Here is a 23,007-nt window from a genome sequence, read left to right on the forward strand (position 1 = left end):
AACTACAAGACGGATCTTTATCACAATTCTTAATCATTTTTTCTCGTTTTACTCCTGATGGAGGTTGCAGCTCTCTTATTGCTCTTGTCTAATATAATAATGCAGCTTAAACGTTCGTGTCATTTTCTTGAATATTTCGATTGTTGAGTCCATCTTTTAACGACTTCATAAATAAGTTCAGTTGTTCAAAGTCTCTAGAAATAAGATGTTGTTTCTTATCTTGTTCGTAAACTGCATCGCGTGTTAATAGAAGGCAAGTACGAATATTGTCCTGCAGAAATATAAAAAAAATGTATTAAGGTAAATATTATATTTATTAGAGGGGTATGTTAAGGTAGGGTAGTTGTACAGTAGTGGTAGTGATGGTGAAGTTTCAAATGTATATGCTGGAGAGTTTATTCATTCACAATTACGAAGTTCAATAGTACAGAAAGAAGCGTGCGTCAATTTTGATACCACTTACCATGTACAGAACATGAATTATAGAAATAATCCTATATAGTGATATGGAAATATATTAGAAATGCCTACTAGAGTCGGCTGTAGAGTAAACTGTAGAGTTGTGGTATTCATTGGTAACGGTGGTAGATTCAGTGAATCGTAGATATTGGTGGTTAAAATAGTTAGTAGAGTAATTTGTAACTACCGATATGAATACTGGTATAGGACTACTTCAAAAAAGAAGCTTCAACTATCAAAGTGCTATTGTTGTAGTGGTAGAGTAAATGGTGTCGACAGATGAAATTGTAACCCAGTAGGTAGGTGATTTGAATTATTTAATTTTATTTAACAACACGTGTACAATTCCCATGAATGTATCCCACAATGTATCCTTAGGAACCTTCAATAATTTTTCAGAAAAAATATTAAGAAAGGTTATTTATTAAAAAATAAAAAAAAACAATAAGACTGCCATTGCTGTATACAATTAATATCTCGGTGTTCAACAAATTCTGGATTAGTATACCTCTCCAATTGGAACACGTGACAACACCAACCACAATAACGAAAGTATATATAAAATGAAGAATTAACCCTTTATAGACACATTTTAAAATACTCTTAAAACATATCATATTACATTACATGTTATCTGACCATGTAAAGCGTTTTGATCCTTAAAAAGATACGTTCAATGAGTTGTGTTGTTTTAAGAAAAGACGAGAAAAAAGTTATTTCTTGTTTTTATAAACTTACATTTTCTTTGTATATCACAACATTATCAAGGACTACGTGACCGTGGTATATATGTCTACCGTGCATCAACTGAAGCGTTCTTTTCAATTCAAGTTCCACATCAGTTATCTGTGCAGAGGATAGTTTGTTTTGTTTCGTATTGCAAGCATTATAACTGTCATGAACAACCTTAAATGAAGATGTCGCCTTATCCTTGTTTACTGAAAAATAACTGAAAGTATAAATTGAAATGAAATAAATACTGAAATTAAATAATAAATCATAATACCAAGAGACAATGCCTATTAATTCAAATAAATCGTCACAAAAGGCTGATGAATCTCGAGTTATCTTTATGTGTATCGGAATATTAAATAGTGCGCTTGCTGTTGCCCGCAAAGGCTTTGTATTTGATACGTGTGCCACGTTTTAGGCATAGAAGGCCATTAAATATTTTTACTTCATGGCTTCATCATTTCCGATAGATAATGAAAGAAAATGGCGTGAACCATTTATTTACTAACCTGAACGTGTAGTTGAGTGAGCAGTCAATTGTAATGAACTTAACTTCCTCATTTTACGTTTCTTTGCATCGTTTATCCATAATATTGTATACAGGTATGGATTGAGAGACGCATTGATTGGCAGTATCAGAGTTGCACTCCAAACGTAAACATCCACTGGGATTTCCCATGAACCTGTCTGAGCAACTATTCCCATTAAAATGATCGGGAACCAGCAACAGAAATCAGTAAATATAATCATCGCCATCTTGGTCGCCATTTTGACGTCTGTTCGATTTGAAACGCTTTTCTTGGCGGAGGCAGCTGTTTTCTTTACGATTACGAATATGTAAATATAACTAATTGCTATAACTAAAAAACTTAGCAAATTTAAACCTAACACGATTGCTACAGAGTATTCCCATCCAGATAATCGTGTGCTTGTTAATGGTAATGACAAACATACACTTGGGCGGCCGTAGAAATCGTCGCCGAAGTAAGAAATGACTAAGACTGGCAAAAATCCTAAAGTCACAGCAATCAGCCAACCACAAGTTACAATGACATAACTCTTTTTGCGGGTTAACTTTAGTCTACTGAAAGGAAATCCTATCGATATTGCTCTGTCAATACTTATGATAACCAGCGTGAATACTGAGAACTCGCTGGATGTCATAGACAACGCACCTGCGAAATGACACAGGAAACTTGATCTCCATATGCTGGCATACACGGCATATTCTCCACGATAATAAACATCGGCACTGGCAATTATGACCATGTAGACACCCATTAAAAAATCTGATATTGCAAGGTTTGTTATAAGAAATGATTGCACGTTATTGTAACTATTGTCTCGTACACGCCAGACAACCACGAAAGCGTTACCTATAAGGGCACTAACACCTAATATCCACATCATCACCCGGAGGAACGATATTCTCATCAAGTCTTCGCATGACGAAAATATATCAGAAGGTGGTTCACAATGTGTGGCTTCTGACACCATGCAACAGAATTGGTTGTCATCAGTATAGCTGCAACAGAATATTGAATGATAAACAAAGACAGTTCCATTATTGCCGTGATGTTGTTTTAAAAAGATTTTGTATTTTTTTTAAAGAATTTTAGGAATTCACTCAATTTTAATATCAAAACCTCGTCCTATGTGCCAATAAAGCATAGGTGTTAAGACCGTACTAATGGAGAGGTTTTGATAGTATAGCGATACAACATAAATAACTGGTTAATATACTTACAGATGAGTTAATGATAAACCATTAAACATATCTGGGTCTATATCTTCTAAAAGATTATTTTCCATATGTCTGTAATAATTCAATGCAAAAAAGACCTTTTGTAATAAATTCTTAATGAACTACTGTATAAAACTGTTTGCTATAATACAGATGTTATGATCTAGGAATAGGAATTTGTTGTGTAGGAAGAGATTAAAATAATGTATGTACACAGTACGCAGTTTTTTAGTGGTGTATATAATAACAAATAAAATATTTGTTAACGTGAAACAATTTTGGAACCTTTGCTTCACATTTATAGACAGAAATACAGAGCTAACAAGTATTCACGTTGTTGACTTTTGTATCATACAATATTCCTTTATTACATGTATCATAAAACAATAATCTTATTAACCAATAAAAAATCAATTTTAAACGGACTTAATATAATAAGATAAGATAACATAATAAGAATAATTAATAAATAAACAGCAATAAGAATTTGTTGAAAAAACATGCTGTTTTTTCTTTCTTTAAACCTTAATTATATTGACATGATATTAGTGTGTTTACTTACATGACAGCAACCGATGGCGCATTTTTAAGAACATTTGGTCCATTTGTTACTAGTCCATTGTTGTCAATAAATCTATTTACAAAGTCAAGTTTCATTGTCAATAAAGGAACAGCAAAGCCATACATGTCATTTAAGCCTCTATTACATACAGTAAATGCATGGTTTTTATAATAAAATAATTAATAATACATAAATCTTACAATGAGTTTAGCTTACTTCAATGCACAAATAATTACTTACCTCAGAAAAATTCGAAGATTCCAAAGGTTTCACTTCCGCCGTGGTAACTCACTTCCGCCGTGGTAACTCACTTCCGCCGTGGCATTCTGTAATTTGCCGTGGTGTTTCATTACTAATTTGCCGTGGTGTTTCAATACTAATTTGCCGTGGTGTTTCATTTTTAAGTTGCCGTGGTATTTTTGTTAAATTGCCGCGATGTTTTATTTTTAATTTGCCGTGATGTTTTATTTTTATTTTGCCGTGGGTTTTTTTCAAATTGCCGTGGGTTTTTTCAAATTGCCGTGGCTTTTTTCAAATTGCCGTGGCTTTTTTTTAAAGTTGCCTTGATATTTTTTGAAAGTTGCCGTGACACTTATAAGCCACCGTATCATCACTCTCCAAAAACACATCATTTTCCTTCAGTTAATTACCGCCCTGGTCCGTGTGCAAGCGTTAGCGTGGTATATTTACACCCCTGTACAGAGTGGAGTGTAATAATATAGGTGTTTTATATAATAATGGTATGCAGTATAACTATAAACGATAAAAAGAAACGAGAAACATGGTGTTCTTTTATTATTCCATAGGCATAACATAAACAACGTCTTGTTCTATGTACACGGCCGAAAAAAGTGTGTGGCGTATTTGGCGTTTTATTGATTTGTGTTATAGACACGGCGATTACTGCAATCATTGTTGTATACTAAATTACATTGAGTTATTCACCCGGCTGTAGGGTATATATCTGAGGTTAACAGACCACAAAGCACAGTCGTACACTAACACATGCAATGTTTTTCGATCAAAGTTTATTATTAGTTCGTCGAAAAAAATCCGTACAGTATAGGAAGGATTTCAAAACCCACCCCTGTTTCGCGCGTACAGTCTCTCCGTCGGGGAATTCGGCCCCGCCGTCGGGCAAATCCTGGCACCACCACTGATTCTCAATCGTATCCGGATATTCACCCCCTGGACATTTACCCCCCGGAAAACTACCCCCCGGACAACCACCACCTGGACAACTACCCCCTTAGGACAACTACCCCTTTAGGACAACTACCCCCCGGACAAATACCCTCCGGACAACTACCCCCTTAGGACAACAACCCCCCTTAGGACAACTACCCCTGGACAACTACCCCCCGGACAATTACCCCCTTGGAACAATTACCCCCAGGACAATTACCCCCCCCTCCCCCCGGGTAATTACCCCGCGGACAACTAATATACGAAAAGGGAGACCCAAATATAGGCCTCCCTTTTCGTATTGGGTCTCGTGTCAGGTCTCTGGTCTCGGGTCTCTAGCTTCGAAACACCCGTTAAAAACAGATGATTTCATTTTTACAGAAACCGGTCCTATTTGTCTACTTTTGGATTGGGGGGGGGAGTAGTTATCCTAAGAGGGTAGTTGTCCTAAGGGGGTAGTTGTCCGGGGGGTAGTTGTCCGGCGGGTTGTTATCCTAAGGGGGTAGTTGTCCGGGGAGTAGTTGTCCGGGGGTAGTTGTCCTAAGGGGGTAGTTGTCCGGGTGGTAAACATCCGGGGGGTAACTGTCTAGGGGGTAGGTGTCCTAGAACCATTTTCACCATCACCTCCTAACAATTCAATGTCTCATGTAAGCATATATAATCAAACATTTACCTAGATTTTCCAAAAATTACCAATAAAAACAAAAACTGTACAATTTGACAACCATTTTTTCAAACTTACCATTGTTTACATTTGCTAGGCCGATTGATGTTAATTTTCAAAACTTCGGGCTGTAAATAATTTCGTAAAGTCTGAGAGTTATGCTTAAGTACTTTACTATTTCAAAACAATCGGTAATTAACAAACGTGTAAGTTATATTCTAACAAATAGTATAAAAATGGCTTTATAATATTGATGACGAAATTGATTAAATTAATTTAAAGTGTACTAAATAAAAGTTATAAACGTCGCAAAAGTTGAACGAGATTCAACCACTCGCGTGGCTTCACACTCAGGCACATGTTATCACAGTCTGACAATATTGAGGGCGCTTGAATGTTTTTATTTATTTTACATTGCTTGTGACAGCTGAGTGTTGCACTAGGTATAACAAACTTAAATTACCGTTGTATAAAATCCACTGTGGCAATAGCATCCACATGGTATTTATTTAATTGTATACCGAAACAATAGTACGATGTAAATAGCAACTGCAGACCTGACAAACAAGTTTTAATAGGCCTATCCTCATTCACAATGTGACTGTCAATTGCCAACATCCATCGGGAAGCAGTCAAAATATTGCCTAAAAAGGAAATTGTAACAAAGGTAATGAAAATATATGATAATTTAAAACTGAATTTAAATATATAGATTCATTATCATGTGGTTTCAATTAAGAGTTTGCAAGTTATTATATACAGTAGGCCTATTTATTTATTCCAAAAATGGCCAACAAAAAATAAACAGTGACCATTGTTGTCTAGGGATGCAAATTTAAAATGTAGCCAAGTTTTTATTTTAAATTCTAAATTAGGATGTTTAATTACTATATTTTAAAATAAATTTTAAGCCGAAACTAAAAATATAGATAATTGTTTTTGAACACACTGCAGTTGTTTTTCTTCAAATGGATAGCACCCTATTTCAATTATAGCACCCTATTCTATTTTAAATGGATAGCACCCTGTTTCAAATTGATAGAACTCTGTTTCAAATGGATAGCTCCCTGTTTCAAATGGATAGCACCCTGTTTCAAATGGATAGCACCCTGTTTCAAATTGATAGCACCCTGTTTCAAATGAATAACACCCTGTTTCAAATGGATAGCACTCTGTTTCAAATGGATAGCACCCTGTTTCAAATGAATAGCACTCTGTTTCAAATGGATAGCTCCCTGTTTCAAATGGATAGCACCCTGTTTCAAATGAATAGCACCCTGTTCCAAATGGATAGCACCCTGTTTCAAATGGATAACACCCTGTTTCAAATGGATAGCACTCTGTTTCAAATGGATATCGCTCTGTTTCAAATGGATAGCACCCTCTTTCAAATTGATAGCACCCTGTTTCAAATTGATAGCACCCTGTTTCAAATGGATAGCACCCTGTTTCAAATGGATAGCACCCTGTTTCAAATGGAAATGATGTGGATCATCATGGACACTTGACAGCTGCATTTGGTGATCATAAGAACGTAAAGGTAAAAAGATACTTAATATAGAATTGATTTGTAAACGAAATGTATTATATATTGGTTACTCCTGTAATGATGTAAACACTTTACAACAATTGGTACTACTAATCATGTATAAGAACGTAAGATGCAAATAATATATAATTATACATTATACTGTACATGAAACTTATAATATACAGTATACATATTATATAAATATTTGAACGTAACATCTACGAATTTCTTATGTATCTCCAAGTGATATTGCTAGGATTTCTACAGTCAAAATGAAAAGAAGGGCTGACAGGGGGCATCCCTGTCTAATACCATTTTTCATTTCAAAAGCTTCTGAGCTCCAGCCGTTGTTCATTACATAATTAAAATTCAATTAATAAAATCTTTACCTAAGTTGAAGGCTTCAAGGGTCTTAATCGTAACATTTCTCTCAATTGAATCAAAAGCTTTACAGAAGTCTAATGAAATCAGAGCATCATAACTATTTTCATTTTCTACACTAGAGGGTGAGTTCGCTTCGCTCGCTCCCCCTCTAGGAAGTGTAGACGATGGTTCTTGGGAATGTTAATGACTCGGGTAAAAAGGTTTTAGAAGGACGTTTCCCTTGTACGTTTTCTGTCGGTTACCATTAATAAAAACGTAACGATCTGTAGTTTCAAACAAGACTTTTTTTGTTTAATGCCACCAACTCTCTTTATTATTTTGTGTTTGTCGCCCTCTAATTGGAAAAGGTTGTCAAGGGAAAATTAATATGGCTGCGCCCATGCAAGCATGTTGAGATGTTGGCTAAACTAGTTATTTGCAGTACTAAAACAATCACATAGAAGCTATTAAACATTAATGAATACGCAATGTAGTTGTCCATATCAGGGACATTCAACTGTACGGTAAATATCTGTACCCCTTTTTGATTGAGTTTACATGTTACAGTTTGTATTTGTTGTTGTTTATATATTAATATTAATATTAATTATTATGCTTAGGCCTATGTTTGTGTTTATAAATTATGCTACTAGGCCTAGGCCTAGCCTAGTTCTGGTCTAGCCTAGGCCTAGCCCCTTTATCTTATGTATGTTTGATTACTATTGCAGTTAATCGTTGAAGATCATATCAGGTCTGTCAACGCATTTTAAATTAACAGTAACCAAGTTGTCTCTGTGTTTGTTGTATTGCGGAGAGAAGAGATTAACTTTATCGCCGTGGTTAGGATTCCGGCACCGGAACTCAACTGCCCACCGTTAGGGAATCCGACACGCTATTGCGCACGCCCAGAGCTCTGGGAAGTGAATTATACTTGCACTAATAGTTCCACACCACCACACCACGGAGGTCGGAGTGTTATAGGGATTTACTGTAGCCTAGATAGTCGTTGGGGGAGGGAGCGAGAGAGCGATGGATGAAACTTGGCATATGCCATACATGAATTAATAATTAAAATACGACTACGCCACGCGTTAGAATAATGCACTTGTCAATTGTATGACCCACTATACGACCCCCGGGAGAGGTGCGTCATGGATGCGTCATTTACAAATAATTACTGACGCAGGGGTGCGTCAAAAAACCTAGATGGTACGTCACATCAATGAACAAGGTGTGTCAATGTCCGTCACTTTACCACCCACCATATCATAAACAACATGGTCACAGTGCGTCAAAATGGGTGCGTCATGGTCACCTAAAGGTAAGTCACCTTTTTGACGCACGGGTGCGTCAAGGTATTCAAAAGTATGACGCACATCGGACAAATGACGCACCTCTCCCGGGGGTTGTATAGTGGGTCATACAATTGACAAGTGCATAATTATAATGATATTAATAAGTATCAGTATCTATCTAAGAATCGTAATGCTGTTTTTAGCGTTGCGACCCTGACTTCCCGAACAGTTTTTTCACATTAGCCACCGTCAATAAATCAACTTGTGATTGCATTATGTACAGTATATAATGCGTTATGAAAAATCATAAAACTAGTCATGTAATTATATAATTCATAATGATATGAAGTTTATATATGAATGAAGCAACCACTTTTTAATTACAAAATAAATACTATAGGCCCACTGGTCACGTCTAACTGGTAGCCCTAGCCTAGATTAGTGGATCCCATATTATTAGTAGGCATCTAGGCTAGTTCGCCGTATGTGGCGCAGCTATGAAATGATCCATCGCTGTTGATGATAAGTATAGAGTCGCCAATTACCTCGCTCTGGGCATGCGCAATAGCGTGTCGGATTCCCTAACGCTGGGCAGTTGAGTTCCGGTGCCGGAATCCTAACCACGGCGTAACTTTATTAGAACTACAAAATTGCCTAGGCCTAGGGCCTATTTAAAGTCTGTTTTTATTAAGACTTAAGTTCAATTTTCATGTTTTTTTTTTCATGAAACCCAACCAAGAGAAGGCCTTCCACACTTTTAATGATCATTTGATGTAATTGATTTTGCAGGAGCAAATAGGTTGGCGTAATTATTCAAGACATTTTATTATTTATATGAATGATGCAGGATTTCACTTCGCACTTGATGGCAAGGTTTGTAGAAAAAAATTTTATAAGAATAAGATATCAGGGGTAGCTGGTAACTGTATCATTTGAGAGATAGCTGGCTCATTTGAGAGATAGCTGGCTCATTTGAGGGGTAGCTGGCTAATTTGAGGTGTAGCCGGCTCCTTGAGGAGTAACTGGCTCATTTGAGGGGTAGCTGGCTCATTTGAGGGGTAACTGTATCATTTGAGGGGTAGCTGTATCATTTGAGGGGGAAACTATTTTCATTTTCTACACTAGAGGGTGAGCTCGCTTCGCTCGCTCCCCCTCTAGGAAGTGTAGACGATGGTTCTTGGGAATGTTAATGACTCGGGTAAAAAGGTTTTAGAAGGACGTTTCCCTTGTACGTTTTCTGTCGGTTACCATTAATAAAAACGTAACGATCTGTAGTTTCAAACAAGACTTTTTTTGTTTAATGCCACCAACTCTCTTTATTATTTTGTGTTTGTCGCCCTCTAATTGGAAAAGGTTGTCAAGGGAAAATTAATATGGCTGCGCCCATGCAAGCATGTTGAGATGTTGGCTAAACTAGTTATTTGCAGTACTAAAACAATCACATAGAAGCTATTAAACATTAATGAATACGCAATGTAGCTGGCTTATTTGAGGGGTAGCCGGCTCATTTGAGGGGTAGCTGGCTCCTTTGAGGGGTAGCTTGCTCATTTGAGGGGTAGCTGTATCATATGAGGGGTAGCTGGCTCCTTTGAGGGGTAGCTGGCTCCTTTGAGGGGTAGCTTGCTCATTTGAGGGGTAGCTGTATCATATGAGGGGTAGCTGGCTCCTTTGAGGGGTAGCTGGATCATTTGAGGGGTAGCTAGATCATATGAGGGGTAGCTGTATCATTTGAGGTTTGCTGGCTCATTTGAGGGGTAGCTGTCTCATTTGAGGGGTAACTGTATCATTTGAGGGGTAACTGTATCATTTGAGGGGTAGCTGGATCATTTGAGGGGTAACTGTATCATTTGAGGGGTAACTGTATCATTTGATGTTTGCTGGATTATTTGAGGGGTAGCTGACACATTTAAAGGGTAGCTGGCTAAAATATTTAGTCATAATTTAATTATTGTAAATAATTAATATTATTATAAAAAAAATTCAAAATTAAGACCAAAGCTGTGAATAATTTCCATGTGGGAGAGTGCAGGTTATCTGCTGTGTTTTGTCCTACTTTTCTATTTTGTACCATTTATGAATTAATTTTCAAACTTTTTATTATATACCACATTATGAGTGAGTTCATAAGTGGAAGAAAAAAAAATTGCAACCAAATGTTTTTAATTTTTATTTTAGGTTGGCGGGCTGACCTTACCAAACGATGGTGAATGTCATTTAGATGATCAAGGATATTATACTCATTCTGTAAAAAATGTAACTAATTTTCTGATTTACTCTTCTGATTTCATTTTTCATTGTTGTGTTACTTATGTAAATACGGACAATAATCCAAATACGAGATTGAATTGAAATCATATAAAAAACACAATTAATTAAATTACAATAATAATAATACGGTCAACCCTACCAACTGAACTCTCTGAAAACTGAAAACTTTCCCAAAACCAGACGTTTCTTGAATTATAAATTAATTTTTACCATTAAAAACAAATTGTGAATACCAGAATTGCCAGACATTTTAGCCCAGCCCAAAGATTTCTGATATTGGGAGAGTTGACTGTATTATCTATTAAAAATCAACATAATTCTATCAGAGGGGAAACAAGTCAAAATGGCGCATGCACTATCTGAACCCACGCTTTCTCAAACGCATGTCAATTTCTTTTTATGCATTCCACTCCCTCTCTCCTATTATGCTAAAAAAAAGGATCAATACAAAGTATGATTGATATACATATTTTACATTTACTTTGTTTATTTTCAGGATTTTCCATCTTTAGGACAGCTTCATGAAAAATTATTAGAAAGAAATGTAATTCCAATTTTTGCAGTAGCAAAATCAAAACAGCGTGATGATCCAGCTCTTTATCAGGTACTTGAATATGTTGAATCATAAAGATAGAATACATTCTAGTATCTTGTGTTAGTTCTTTAAAATTCTTCACATGCTAGTCCTATTAGTGCATGGGTTTAGTATATCTGCTACTGCTACTTATATATATATTGTTCCCTGAAAAATTATGGTTGAATATGCCATTTTAATGTCATGTAATAGTTAGTCCATTCCAAAAATTGGCTCGGAAAAAAATGATTTACCTACCTGCCAGCAGTACAGCATCTACCCAGATCAGCTCGCCGGGAGATGACCCCTGCTCTTTTTCAAATAATGTACCAAGTTCTTTAACATGCATTGTACAAGGGGCCAGCAGCTTTATGTCCCATCCGGAGTATGAGGTATATTTTAATTTGTATTTCTTCATTTCAACAGGAAGTTGTAAATGAGTTTTTCCCAGGGGATCTGTGGGAACACTAGCTAGTGATTCAAGAAACATTATTGAACTTGTTCGTAGTAGTTATGATGTAAGTTTGGAGTTTTTCATAGCACCTTTATTTTTATTTGAGGTTTTTTCCCAGTAGTTTTTTTTTTTACAAATTATTATGTCAATAGAGAGGTTTCGCAATCTTACGAATACGATAACGAAAACGGATACGTCACGCACACGTATTCGTTTTCGTAAGCCATAAAAAAATCAGTTTCGCATGGCAACGAAATATTGAGGCGCGTCCAAAATATGACTGCGGTAAATTTGAGCGAAGTGCAGGTACGTGTTGCTTGGTGCTTGGCTGCCTAGGCCTAGCGTAACATCAAAGCGAGTGAGGACTTTAAAAACTGCTATTTATCTAAATTGACCTGGCATTTTAGTAAATTACTTTAGTAAATTACTTTCAATAAATCTATAATTATATTATAATCATGAATCATTCCTAATTCAAATGCAAAATGTGCAAAATAGATCAAAAACTATACTCGTTTTGTAGTTACGAATATGACTGATGATATTCGTCAACACGAATACGCTTTACGAATATGAAATGGGGATCAGCTCAAAAATTTCACAAATGTATGACGTATCCGTTTTCGTTATCGTATTCGTAAGGTTGCGAAACCTCCCTATTAACACAAAATCAGCTAAGCAAACATTTATGCTGTTTGTGGAACAATTTTTTTTGGTTTATAGGCCTTTATCGAGTGTAAATAAAATTAGGCCTATACATGCCATTAGAACTTCTTGAAAAATTGCTTTTTCTACAGGCTTCGATGAATAAAGTATTGATGATTTTTAATGATATTTCAATATTGTTAAATTTTTTTTTTATATAGTATTTATATGCATTTTTAATGTTTATACAAATTATATTCTAAATGTTTTTTATACAATCAGTGCAATAGGAGACCTTCTAGATAGTGATTAAGTTTGCTTTTTAGGAATCCTGTCTCTGCCTAGTTTTGTGTGATGTTTTGTTTTCTTTGTCCATGTTTTTCTATATTTTTTTTTTATGGAGACAAAAATAAATGAAATAAAGTTTGATGTAAATTTAATTTAAATTAAACATATAACTACATAAAAAGACTTAACCTCAATTAAAGTAACTTTTTTCTTGTTCAAAATTACTTTAATTCTTTAAAAAAAATCTTTCACACAGATGTGGTGTTATAATATTATTATTATTAATTATTAATAAACACATTTTGTTTATTGCACAGGTTTTATTAGTTATTAGTATCATAATTAATTAAAATAATTGTTTTTATAGAAAATTACATCTGAGATTCAACTTGTAGACACGGTGACAGCTCCTATTCATGTAACCTACTCTGCCTATTGCGATGGCGAGACATTGACGCCTAATTCGCAGAACTGTAGTAACATTCGCTTAGGAAATGTCATTAAATTTAAACTAGATGTTAGCGTTGATGAGTGTACAGCAAATCCTATCTCGTAAGACATGTTTACATTGTTTATTACCAATCACAAGTGAGGCATTAACCTTGGTTCATGCGTTGGCACACCTACAACAAATGTTTCTGCTGCCCAAGCCTGACTGACCCAATATTTGGTCAGCTTCTTTTTTTATTTGTTTAATTGTAGGAGCATTTAATGAAAAAGCACAATTAAAATTAAAAGGCAATATTATTTTCCCAAAAATTAATCATTTTTAAATCAACACTAAGGATTGAAGTAACAAGTAAATTGAAATTGCATTTTCTCGAGAACTACTTCATTTTTGTACAAGAGGCAAGAGTTATAATTTGTGATTTGTAATTTTAAAACATAATTTGATTTAATGTGCACCTTTTTTTATGCGAGTTTAAAAAACCTATTTCTTTTCAAATTCACTCGTTTGATGTTCGTGTTGCTGTTCTATTGTTAGTCAACTGAAGCTATTGTTAATTTAAAGGCTTGTTACATAACCATTCACCAAACTTGCATACACATGCTTGTAGTGAAATTAGCCTAAATCACAAACAGCATTAAGACACACACAAATATATATACAGTACAGTATATATATTTTTCCCGGAGTAATCTTATGTAGGAGAATTTTACAGTAGGCGGAGGTATACACTCTCGGATTGGCTTTCTAGTTGTTATTATTATTTGAAAAATGTCCATTTACTGGATAAATGGTATGATACAAAGTTGATTAATTTCGACTATGCAGTGGTTGAAAAAATAAGGGCTTTCTTTTAATATTAATAAGTTACAGGGTACATGATGTGCTTGAATTTTTATCAAAATGTTTAGTTTTTCAGTTAAACCTCTCGGATTTGAAGAGAACCTAGAAGTTGTCATAATAACAAATTGTGAATGTGAATGTACCAAGTCTGTGACACCAGACAGTGAGCTATGTAGCAATGGTAATGGTTCACTGGTCTGTGGTATTTGTGAGTGTAATGAAGGCCGGTATGGAGAGGTCTGTGAATGTGATGAAACTGGCTCAGACGAAACTGAAACACTTGCAGATAGTTTACCATGTCAAACGTAAGTTTTTCTAAGGTGCCATCTTTGATATTAATATTCAACTTCTTTACTTAATTCCTTTTTGGAAATGCATGATATACTGCTAACCTAGTTTACTAGTGTTTATTCGTCATACAAACATTAAAAAAATACTGCTGTTGAGTATTTTACAATTGTTTGTTACTGTAAAATATAGAGGGCAGAAATCATAATTTTGATTTCTTATTTTCAATAACCAATCAATAAAACTTGTATGTTTAAAAAATATTGGTCAAATCCTATTTTTATTTATTTCAATAGAAGTAACTCATCTTTAGTTTGTTCAGGTCAAGGGTCATGCATATGTGGGAAATGTGTGTGTAACAAGCGACAAGTAGGTGAAATATGATTTTATAGTTTTCTTTATTGGGCCATATCAGTAGGTCAACTATACAGTATGTACTGTGAGTATACTATAGTGGGTCAATTAGAGGAAAAAAGAATTTTTTAAAAATCTGTTGCTGATGATAATTAACAATTAGTAAGTGCAAAAGATTAAAAATAATGTAACCCTATAAATAGAGAATGTCACTCTCTGTCACGTGGTACTTCGAGTCAGTAACAAAAGACACAACACACCATCGGTATGCTTCCAATTTCTTTATTCTTGGATCTTCACCTTAGGAGCCCCCAAACTATAACCGCTAAAGTTTATGGCTTCCCAGCTCCTGAGGCTACCTACAATATAATCATCCCAACAAATTGCTAGATAATTAGTACATATGAAATAACACAAAATAGCAATACTATATACACATAAATTACGATATATCTAACTACGAGCTACGACGTCCCTCGGATCGGCATAGTATATGGCCTGTCACAAATCCAGGCACTGTATAGTTTAATGACTGCCTAACCAATTATACAAGAGTAATACAACTTAAATAAATACTACTAGGACGTTGCTTACTGCTTCAGCAGCCACTTCGAGCTTGCCCCTTACAAGTTCCTAGCCTGATCCTTGATCATATCAGCTATGGTAACTTCTTACTTCTCTCTACCTGGAGACCTGGGCACAACTCCAATTCTCATCAAGGCAACGCCCTACTACCTGGCATACTCTACTGTGTACCCCTTGCTTTGCATATTCATTTAAATAATTTTAATTAATTTGTCGCCCTCTAGCGGTCTAAAACCTTTTAAATTACTGTATACGGTAAATAGAATAAAAATTAAAAAAAATATAAAAACATTATCAACTGTGACACTCTCTTATATAGGGTTTGAGAGGAGGAGGCGAGACTGAAAGAGTCAATTTGTTATTTATAACTATATATTATTGTACATGTTAAGTTTCTCTATTTGTAATAATGGTCAACCACTATACAATCAACAGACACTGGTGTCGTGACCAGTTAGTTTATACGATCACAGACACTGGTGTCGTGACTAGTTAGTTTATACGATCACAGACACTGGTGTCGTGACTAGTTAGTTTAAAAAAATATATACAATCAATAAAGATATATTACAGTTCAATAAAAATGTTATTACCATATTAACGTGTTTTATAATGCCAAGCTAGATTATAATCCAACCATCTAATTTTTTGCCAAATGTTGTAACCCAGCTCCTGATAATATACTGGTCATATATTTTCTTGAATGCGATCAATATAATATAAAATGTATTATAAATAGAGCTTTTTTGTTATGATTAATATTTTTTTCTTTTTCAAGAATCCTTTAGAAAAAATCACAGGAAAGTTTTGCAACTGTGATAACTTCTCTTGTCGCAGAGATTCTGCTGACCTCATTTGTGGTGGTATGTTCAATTTTGTTTATATTTTCTTTTTCATGCACAGACTTTGGTAAATTTAAGCTCTGCTGACAATATTAAGGATCATATCAGCATTTTTCTACTACAGTAACTAAATATCTTAAATATGATTTTAGTCTTGTTTCAAATGTAGAAGCTATGAGAGTCACTGCAATAAACAGTTTGTATTATTACCCAAAAAAGATTATTAGATTATTGCATTGCATAACCAGGTTAAACAGAACAAATTAGTTTAGTTATAACTGCAATAACTGCAATAAGATAATCAATCTCTGTAGAAAATTTATATATTATTTATTTCTCTGTGATTTTTTTTTAATTGTAAATTGCCTTTGAACATCATGAAAATGGTAGTATACAAATGAGGTATTTAATTATTATTAATTATTATAAAAATGGTTTTGAGCATCTTGTGTATAATATACAGTATGCTCTGTGCTATATAACATGGACTTGATAGAAATAATTTATGACTAAGCTCTGTCTACACTATCACACTTTCTGTGCCTAAATTGACGTGCCCATGAACACGATAACATCATATCAATACCCTTTTTTTGTCAAACTAGTGTGATAGTGTAGACAGAGCTTATAGGTATTTATTAACGTTGATAGGTCCATCAAAAGGAACATGCGTTTGTGGTCAGTGTGAATGCAAGCCAGGCTATAGTGGTCCTGATTGCAGTTGTCCAACCAGCATTGAAAACTGCCTAGCATCTACTGGAAAAGAGTGCAATGACGCTGGACACTGTGAATGTGGTGTTTGCATGTTTAATGCAACACTGGTCTACGATGGCCCAACTTGTGAGGATTGTGATGTAAATTCATTTATGTTAAAATCTTTAGTGCATCCTCAAATTCAAATGTATGATGTCATCATCATCAGGATTGATCAAATGCCCTATTCATAGAAATATTAATAAATTATTATCCATTAGTTCAATTTTAATTATTTTCTTTCATGTAATCTGGGATCTCTTTTATACAAAGCTTCTGGTTTCTTGAGACCATATTTCATCATTTTAACATTGTACAGTACCATAATAATTTATACAGTACCATACTTTTTCCAATGATTTTTCTGATGATGAATAAATGTATTTGTATTATAATATACTTCTATTTTCTATGTAAAACTTTCTTAAGTTTAAGTCATGTGACACCCATCACCGAATCGTTCTATAGACGATCCGTTCCACCTATTTTGTACTTACGTCAGGACTATCATGTACAGAACCCCAATTTAACATAATCATATTTACTGATGTTTGTAGACATGTCCAGCTAAATGTGATCGCAATCGTGACTGTGTGCAATGTCTAGCTTACGGTACAGGTATATCTGAGGAAAAATGCCAAGAGTGTCCTCAAAGAATTATACTTGTCGAGGAAGAAGAATTAATAGGTAAGTATTGCAGAAACATTTTAATTGAAAAGTAATAAACTCATTTATTTTTTTATATTTGTCTTCAAGATTCTGTAAACCTTTTTAATTTCTTTTATTTTATTCTTCCGATAAAAAAAAAACTTTAAAAAGGATAAAACACAGATTAAAATACACTAGTAATCCCATCTCTTGAGTTGCCACGCTGTAATCGGTGGTTCACAATGTTGATAAACTATAAAGTATAGTAGGACAAGCATATGACAATTTAGGATATGTTTCTGGTTCGTTCTGGGAAGAGTGCCTTATGCATATGTTGCTTTCGCTACACATGCGTTGCGTACTACACTTCCTGTCGAAGCAAAATCAAAATGAACAAATATTTTAAGGAAACTTTTCTTTGAAAACTATGCTGTTATGAAAATGAGCAGAAAGGAAAGCTCTTTATTAGCTATCTGTTCATGATGTTATAAAAGTACAGTATAATCTATACTGAGTTTTAGCAGGTACTGTATAATTTATGGCATTGTAAAATATTATTATAAGGATTTTCTTAAGCACTTAAAGGAAATCTTCTGTGATCTAATCGTTTTATATACTAGCTGTTATTATATCTTGAATTATAAAAAATTTGTAAAAAATAAAGATTATTTATAAGGGAATAAGAAAGTTTAATTGGTAAGAAGTCGAAAAGTTGAAAAGTAATAAACTAATTTATTATATTTATTTTTTATTTCATTTATATATTCATCGGTTGATTAAATTGATTAAAAAATGGTCCTCATCATCTGTTTTCCATGGGGTTGTGTATTGCTGATCTAGCGAATTATAGGGCTAAGCATGTTTGTGTTCAGCACTTGCATATTGATGTTTCCAGTTCATAAATTCCTTTCAGGGAAATTGGTTGTTCGAATAGTTTTTACTTTTTGCGAACTGAAAAAAAAAATCAGGAATTGATGGAAGTAATTCTCGGGTGGGACATAAACCCATGACTTTTGGCAGTAATGACTGAAACATTGTTTGCCAAAACATTTTATTTACTTTCAAAATATAAATAAATAAAAAGTACTAACCACTGTTGAAATATATCCCCTATGAAGACAACTATGCATTGCTTTCTATAACAACCTTGTATCTCCACATAGTTTTACAGGTGGATGCTTTATATTTTGTGCTAGGTAGGTGTGTAATGAATTGGAGAATGCCAGAGATTCCAGTAAAATATAAAACTTAATAATAAATATATAATACATTTCTGGTTTTAGATAAGTATTTTGGTAAAATGCCACACAGATTCCAGTAATAATAGTAACAATAGAATTCTGGTTTTAAATAATTATTTGGAATTATTTCACAATTTTTAAGAATATAATACAAGGGTTAGCCATGGCTTTGTAATAAATTTCTATGAATCACTCTGATGTTGGTATGGAAACCAAGGAATTCACTCTGATATTGGTATAAAAACAAGGAATTCACTTTGATATTGGTATAAAAACAAGGAATTCACTCTGATATTGGTATAAAAACAAGGAATTCACTTTGATATTGGTATAGAAACAAGGAATTCACTTTGATATTGGTACGAAAACCGCATATTGTACAGTACAAATCAGTATGAGCCACTAAATATATGTGTTCCGACAAAAAACACAACATTTTCTGCTTTCTGATTGGCTGTTGTTCTGACAACATATTGGGTTAAAAAATATGGTATATATTAAAAATATTTTATTGATGTTAATAAAATAATCTGATGGCAATTGGATTCAATTTAGAAATGATAATACTAATATTGCTGGTACAATCAATGAAACATATGTAGATTACATTAACATCATAAAAAATAACTATTTGAAGCAAAGTGTCCTTAAAAATGTATGGTGTACGTTATTGTCAACGCAATGGACTATCCGAACTGTCAATTATGATTGGTCAACTCACTAGCGTTTGTAGCGATTTCTGTTTTTTAAATCATTTTTTTCTGATTTTAATTATTTTTTAAATTATTTTATTTATTTATAAATGTTATTTTTAAGTGTTGTATTTTTATGTTACTTGTCTTGTCAAATTATATTGTACTAAGGGTCCCTATTATGATCAGCTTTGTCTGGATGTACTATCCTTGTTAAATATTGTTGAAATAAAATAAATATGGGAACCACACCTTTTGGTTAAAAAAACATTTTTTGAATATTGCCACTTAACTTTATTTTATATGGAACATAACCATGACTTTATGTTTGTTTAATGAAACGCATCATCATTGTACTCTACAATTGTCTTAACCTTTTATTGAAATATCTGGTATCTTTATAGATAGAAAGTAGTTCACTACAGTTAAAATTATAAAAGTGTATACAAATAAAATAATAGTATGGAGGTTATGAATTTATTTATGCCAAATTGGTGGTTTTTTTTACAGTAAATGGAACTGATCCTTGTACATACAAAGATGACCTTGGTTGTCTCTTCTCTTTTAACTTTGTTATGAATGGAACAATGGAGGTGATTCTGGTACAGAAAATAACATGTAAGTAATGTAAAAAGAAAACCCCAGCAAAATGATACCCAATACATTGTCTAAAGCTCTGTCTACACTATCAAACTTTATGTGACAAAAACATGTTATGTGCCCATATATGGTGATGAAAACTACCGTAATGGGTACATTACATCTTTTTGTCAAACTATTTTGATAGTGTAGACATAGAGCTATATATTGAGATCTCTGTGCACTTCACACACACACCTTCATGTATACAGTATACATCCCCTCATTTGACAGGGACAATTTGATGGACATCAGCAGGCATTATGAAATTATGAAAGAGTACAAGTAACCTGTATTCTTTGTATATTAAACATCTTTTATTTTTCAATTTGAGACATGCACTTCATTAATATACTAGACTTGTTTGTACAAAGTATGTGAAATGCATGATAGAGTTAGAGTGAAACAAATGATTGTAATGGCTTTTTTGTAGGAAATATTTGCAGAAAAATAAATGTCAGTGCAGCAAACACGGCTTGTCTTGATTCAACATGTGCAACACTTCATGTTAATAATTTATATGAATGTTTATCAACATGTGGTACTTTATTTTCAGCTTGCCCAGAAGGAATAGATGCCTTATGGCTGGCTATTGGCATCATTATTGGTATATTACTAGTTGGTCTAGCCCTTCTGCTGGCCTGGAAGATAGCTACATATATATATGACAAACGAGAATATGCTAAATTTTTTAAAGAGTTAGAAAATGCACGAACAGATGCAGTAAGGAATGATTATTTTTCTTATCTTGTAGTTAATAATGTTTATTTATTTATTATTTATGGTTTCCCTATAAAGACCAGACCATTTTTATGTAGAGTCACCACTACATAGCATCCAAGTTCACTGTAGCTGATGTTCCAAGAAAACATTATTTATTTTAAACATTTCTATTTGCATTTGAACTCTCTATCTATCTCTATATCTATTTCTAGTATGATTATGATGTATCGTAGTATTGTAATTGAAAATGTTAAATCTAACAGTACTAGTAAATACCTTTAATTAAAAGTATAAGTATATATTTATGTCAATTTCTGTGATTAACATGCATTGCATTGGAACATTAGCATTGAAAATACTAATTGAAATTTAATTATATGTTAATGAAAATATTACCTAGACATACTTGCCTTTCTTTCAGAATATAAATCCCCTTTTTAAATCTTCTACAACAACCTACAAGAATCCAACATATGGTAAATAGAAGGTTTTATGCAAGATGTTGATACCTGTTGCCAAACAAGACCTCATTCAGAACCATCCAACAAGGCCCGATCAATTTGATAACTGATACACAGTGATACTAGACTAAACGATATCAGAATAATAATTTATGGCCAAGTTCAGACAGTAACTCATCAAGCCTGTTATCAGAAAAATAAATGCCCACTAGGCCACAACTGACATCAGATCAATGTGACTTGTCCAGATCCACAAGGAATGTTAACATACCATGAGATACTCTCCACTAGGCCACACAGTAGGATGTCAGATCAAAGTGGCTTGTCCAGATGCACAAGGAATGTTCAGATAATTCCAAGAGGCCTAACATCACTTCAACATAACATAAACCAAGGCAAGCCATGCATAAACAACATGATTTATTATCAGACAATAGTTGTTATTAGAGTAACTGGTTAAGTTGCTACACAACTACAAGAAAAGTATATAAATTGTTTTGCAATATTAAACCTTTCATAGATGACTGTGATGATAATGCCACACCTTTTATGGCAATTAAATAAGTTTAATAGATTAAAAGAAATACAATTGTAATAGTGACTATCAAACATGCCTTGTGAATGATGGCTCCTCTGTTAGTAAGACATATTACTCATCAATACCGGCGTTTTGTATGGTATTTGTAAACCCGGGTGTTTTACTTATTATGGTTTAGCTGGTATCCAGATAAAGATCCCAGAAATACCTTCAAATAATATTTAATAATACCAGATGATGTAGGCCAACACAAAATATACCACATAATTATATAAAATGGTCTGATACCTGAAACTAACAACCAGAGCATCTTGTCAAACAGAATTCACAACAGGTATCTGACATGAATTTTCTGTACTATAACTTGAAGTATTAATTGATTGGCTAGAGAGCTAACTCCATATTTAACAATAAATTGTTCTATTCATTACCATAAAAAAATAAGTAATTTATAAAAACTGGACTGTACGTTTATGTATGTTTATATTTAAAAATATATATATATATATATATTTTCTGACTCATGTATTCTTCATAATATTGTAAGTTATTGTTTTATATTAATTATTACTAAATAATATTTTTTAACAGATACAGCAGATAATTTTAAAGCACCAGCACTGTCTCATCATTTTGCTGTAACATAGTTAGCACTCTAGTCAATCTATTAATACCTCAATGGTACTAGATCATGCTGAATTTGGTGCTAAGTTGCAATATGTGATAAAATTAGAGGTTGACAAAAAAAATTACGATTTAAGAATAAATTAGAGTAGCGTATAGTGGTGTGGCCATGTCATCTGCCTTTAAAAAAAAGTGCTTTATTTTATTTAAGATAAATATTTTATATAAAACATGTTATCTGTTCACATATTTTTTAAATTATAATATCTTATATTATGACAGTATAGTGAGCTTACCAAAAGTACTGTAATTGGTTACTCTATAGTGAACCTTAAAACACAGTACTGACTGTATAAATAAGAACTCCCAGCCAGTGTTCAAGGGAAACTCTATTAAGCTTGGTTCCCACGTGACTAGGACGCAGTACAAGGACGTAAGCCGCAACGCAAGTTCGAATAATCTTTTGCGTTGTGGCTTACGTCATTGCATTGTGTCATTGCATTGTGTCATATTGGTAACCAGACTTTAAGGGGACACTGGTCCTAAAGGTGTCCCCTTAATACA

General features: G+C 33.7%; 2 protein-coding genes across 2 annotated transcripts in view; one reads left to right on the forward strand and one right to left on the reverse strand.

Moving 5' to 3' along the window:
- Positions 1 to 23,007, reverse strand: part of LOC144842676 (uncharacterized) — a 158,255-nt gene that overhangs the window by 112,265 nt on the left and 22,983 nt on the right. The gene's annotated exons all lie outside the window — the stretch shown is intronic.
- LOC144843342 (integrin beta-1-like) lies at positions 14,116 to 21,053 on the forward strand. Its single transcript, XM_078700135.1, has 8 exons — positions 14,116 to 14,360; positions 14,640 to 14,712; positions 16,061 to 16,145; positions 16,776 to 16,978; positions 17,435 to 17,564; positions 19,969 to 20,076; positions 20,654 to 20,820; positions 21,033 to 21,053. The coding sequence occupies exons 1-8, from the start codon at positions 14,116 to 14,118 to the stop codon at positions 21,051 to 21,053; spliced, it is 1,032 nt and encodes a 343-aa protein (XP_078556261.1).

This window comes from Antedon bifida, chromosome 5 (assembly GCF_963402885.1).
Source record: "Antedon bifida chromosome 5, ecAntBifi1.1, whole genome shotgun sequence".
In the NCBI taxonomy this organism is placed as follows: domain Eukaryota; kingdom Metazoa; phylum Echinodermata; class Crinoidea; order Comatulida; family Antedonidae; genus Antedon; species Antedon bifida.

Bases quoted from the DNA above. Each gene is read 5' to 3' on its own strand.
- LOC144843342 (XM_078700135.1), top strand. From the start codon at position 14,116: ATGTTTAGTTTTTCAGTTAAACCTCTCGGATTTGAAGAGAACCTAGAA. The intron at 16,146-16,775 runs GTATGTTCAATT...TAACGTTGATAG, and splicing joins TGCTGACCTCATTTGTGGTG to GTCCATCAAAAGGAACATGC. The intron at 20,077-20,653 runs GTAAGTAATGTA...CTTTATTTTCAG, and splicing joins TCTGGTACAGAAAATAACAT to CTTGCCCAGAAGGAATAGAT.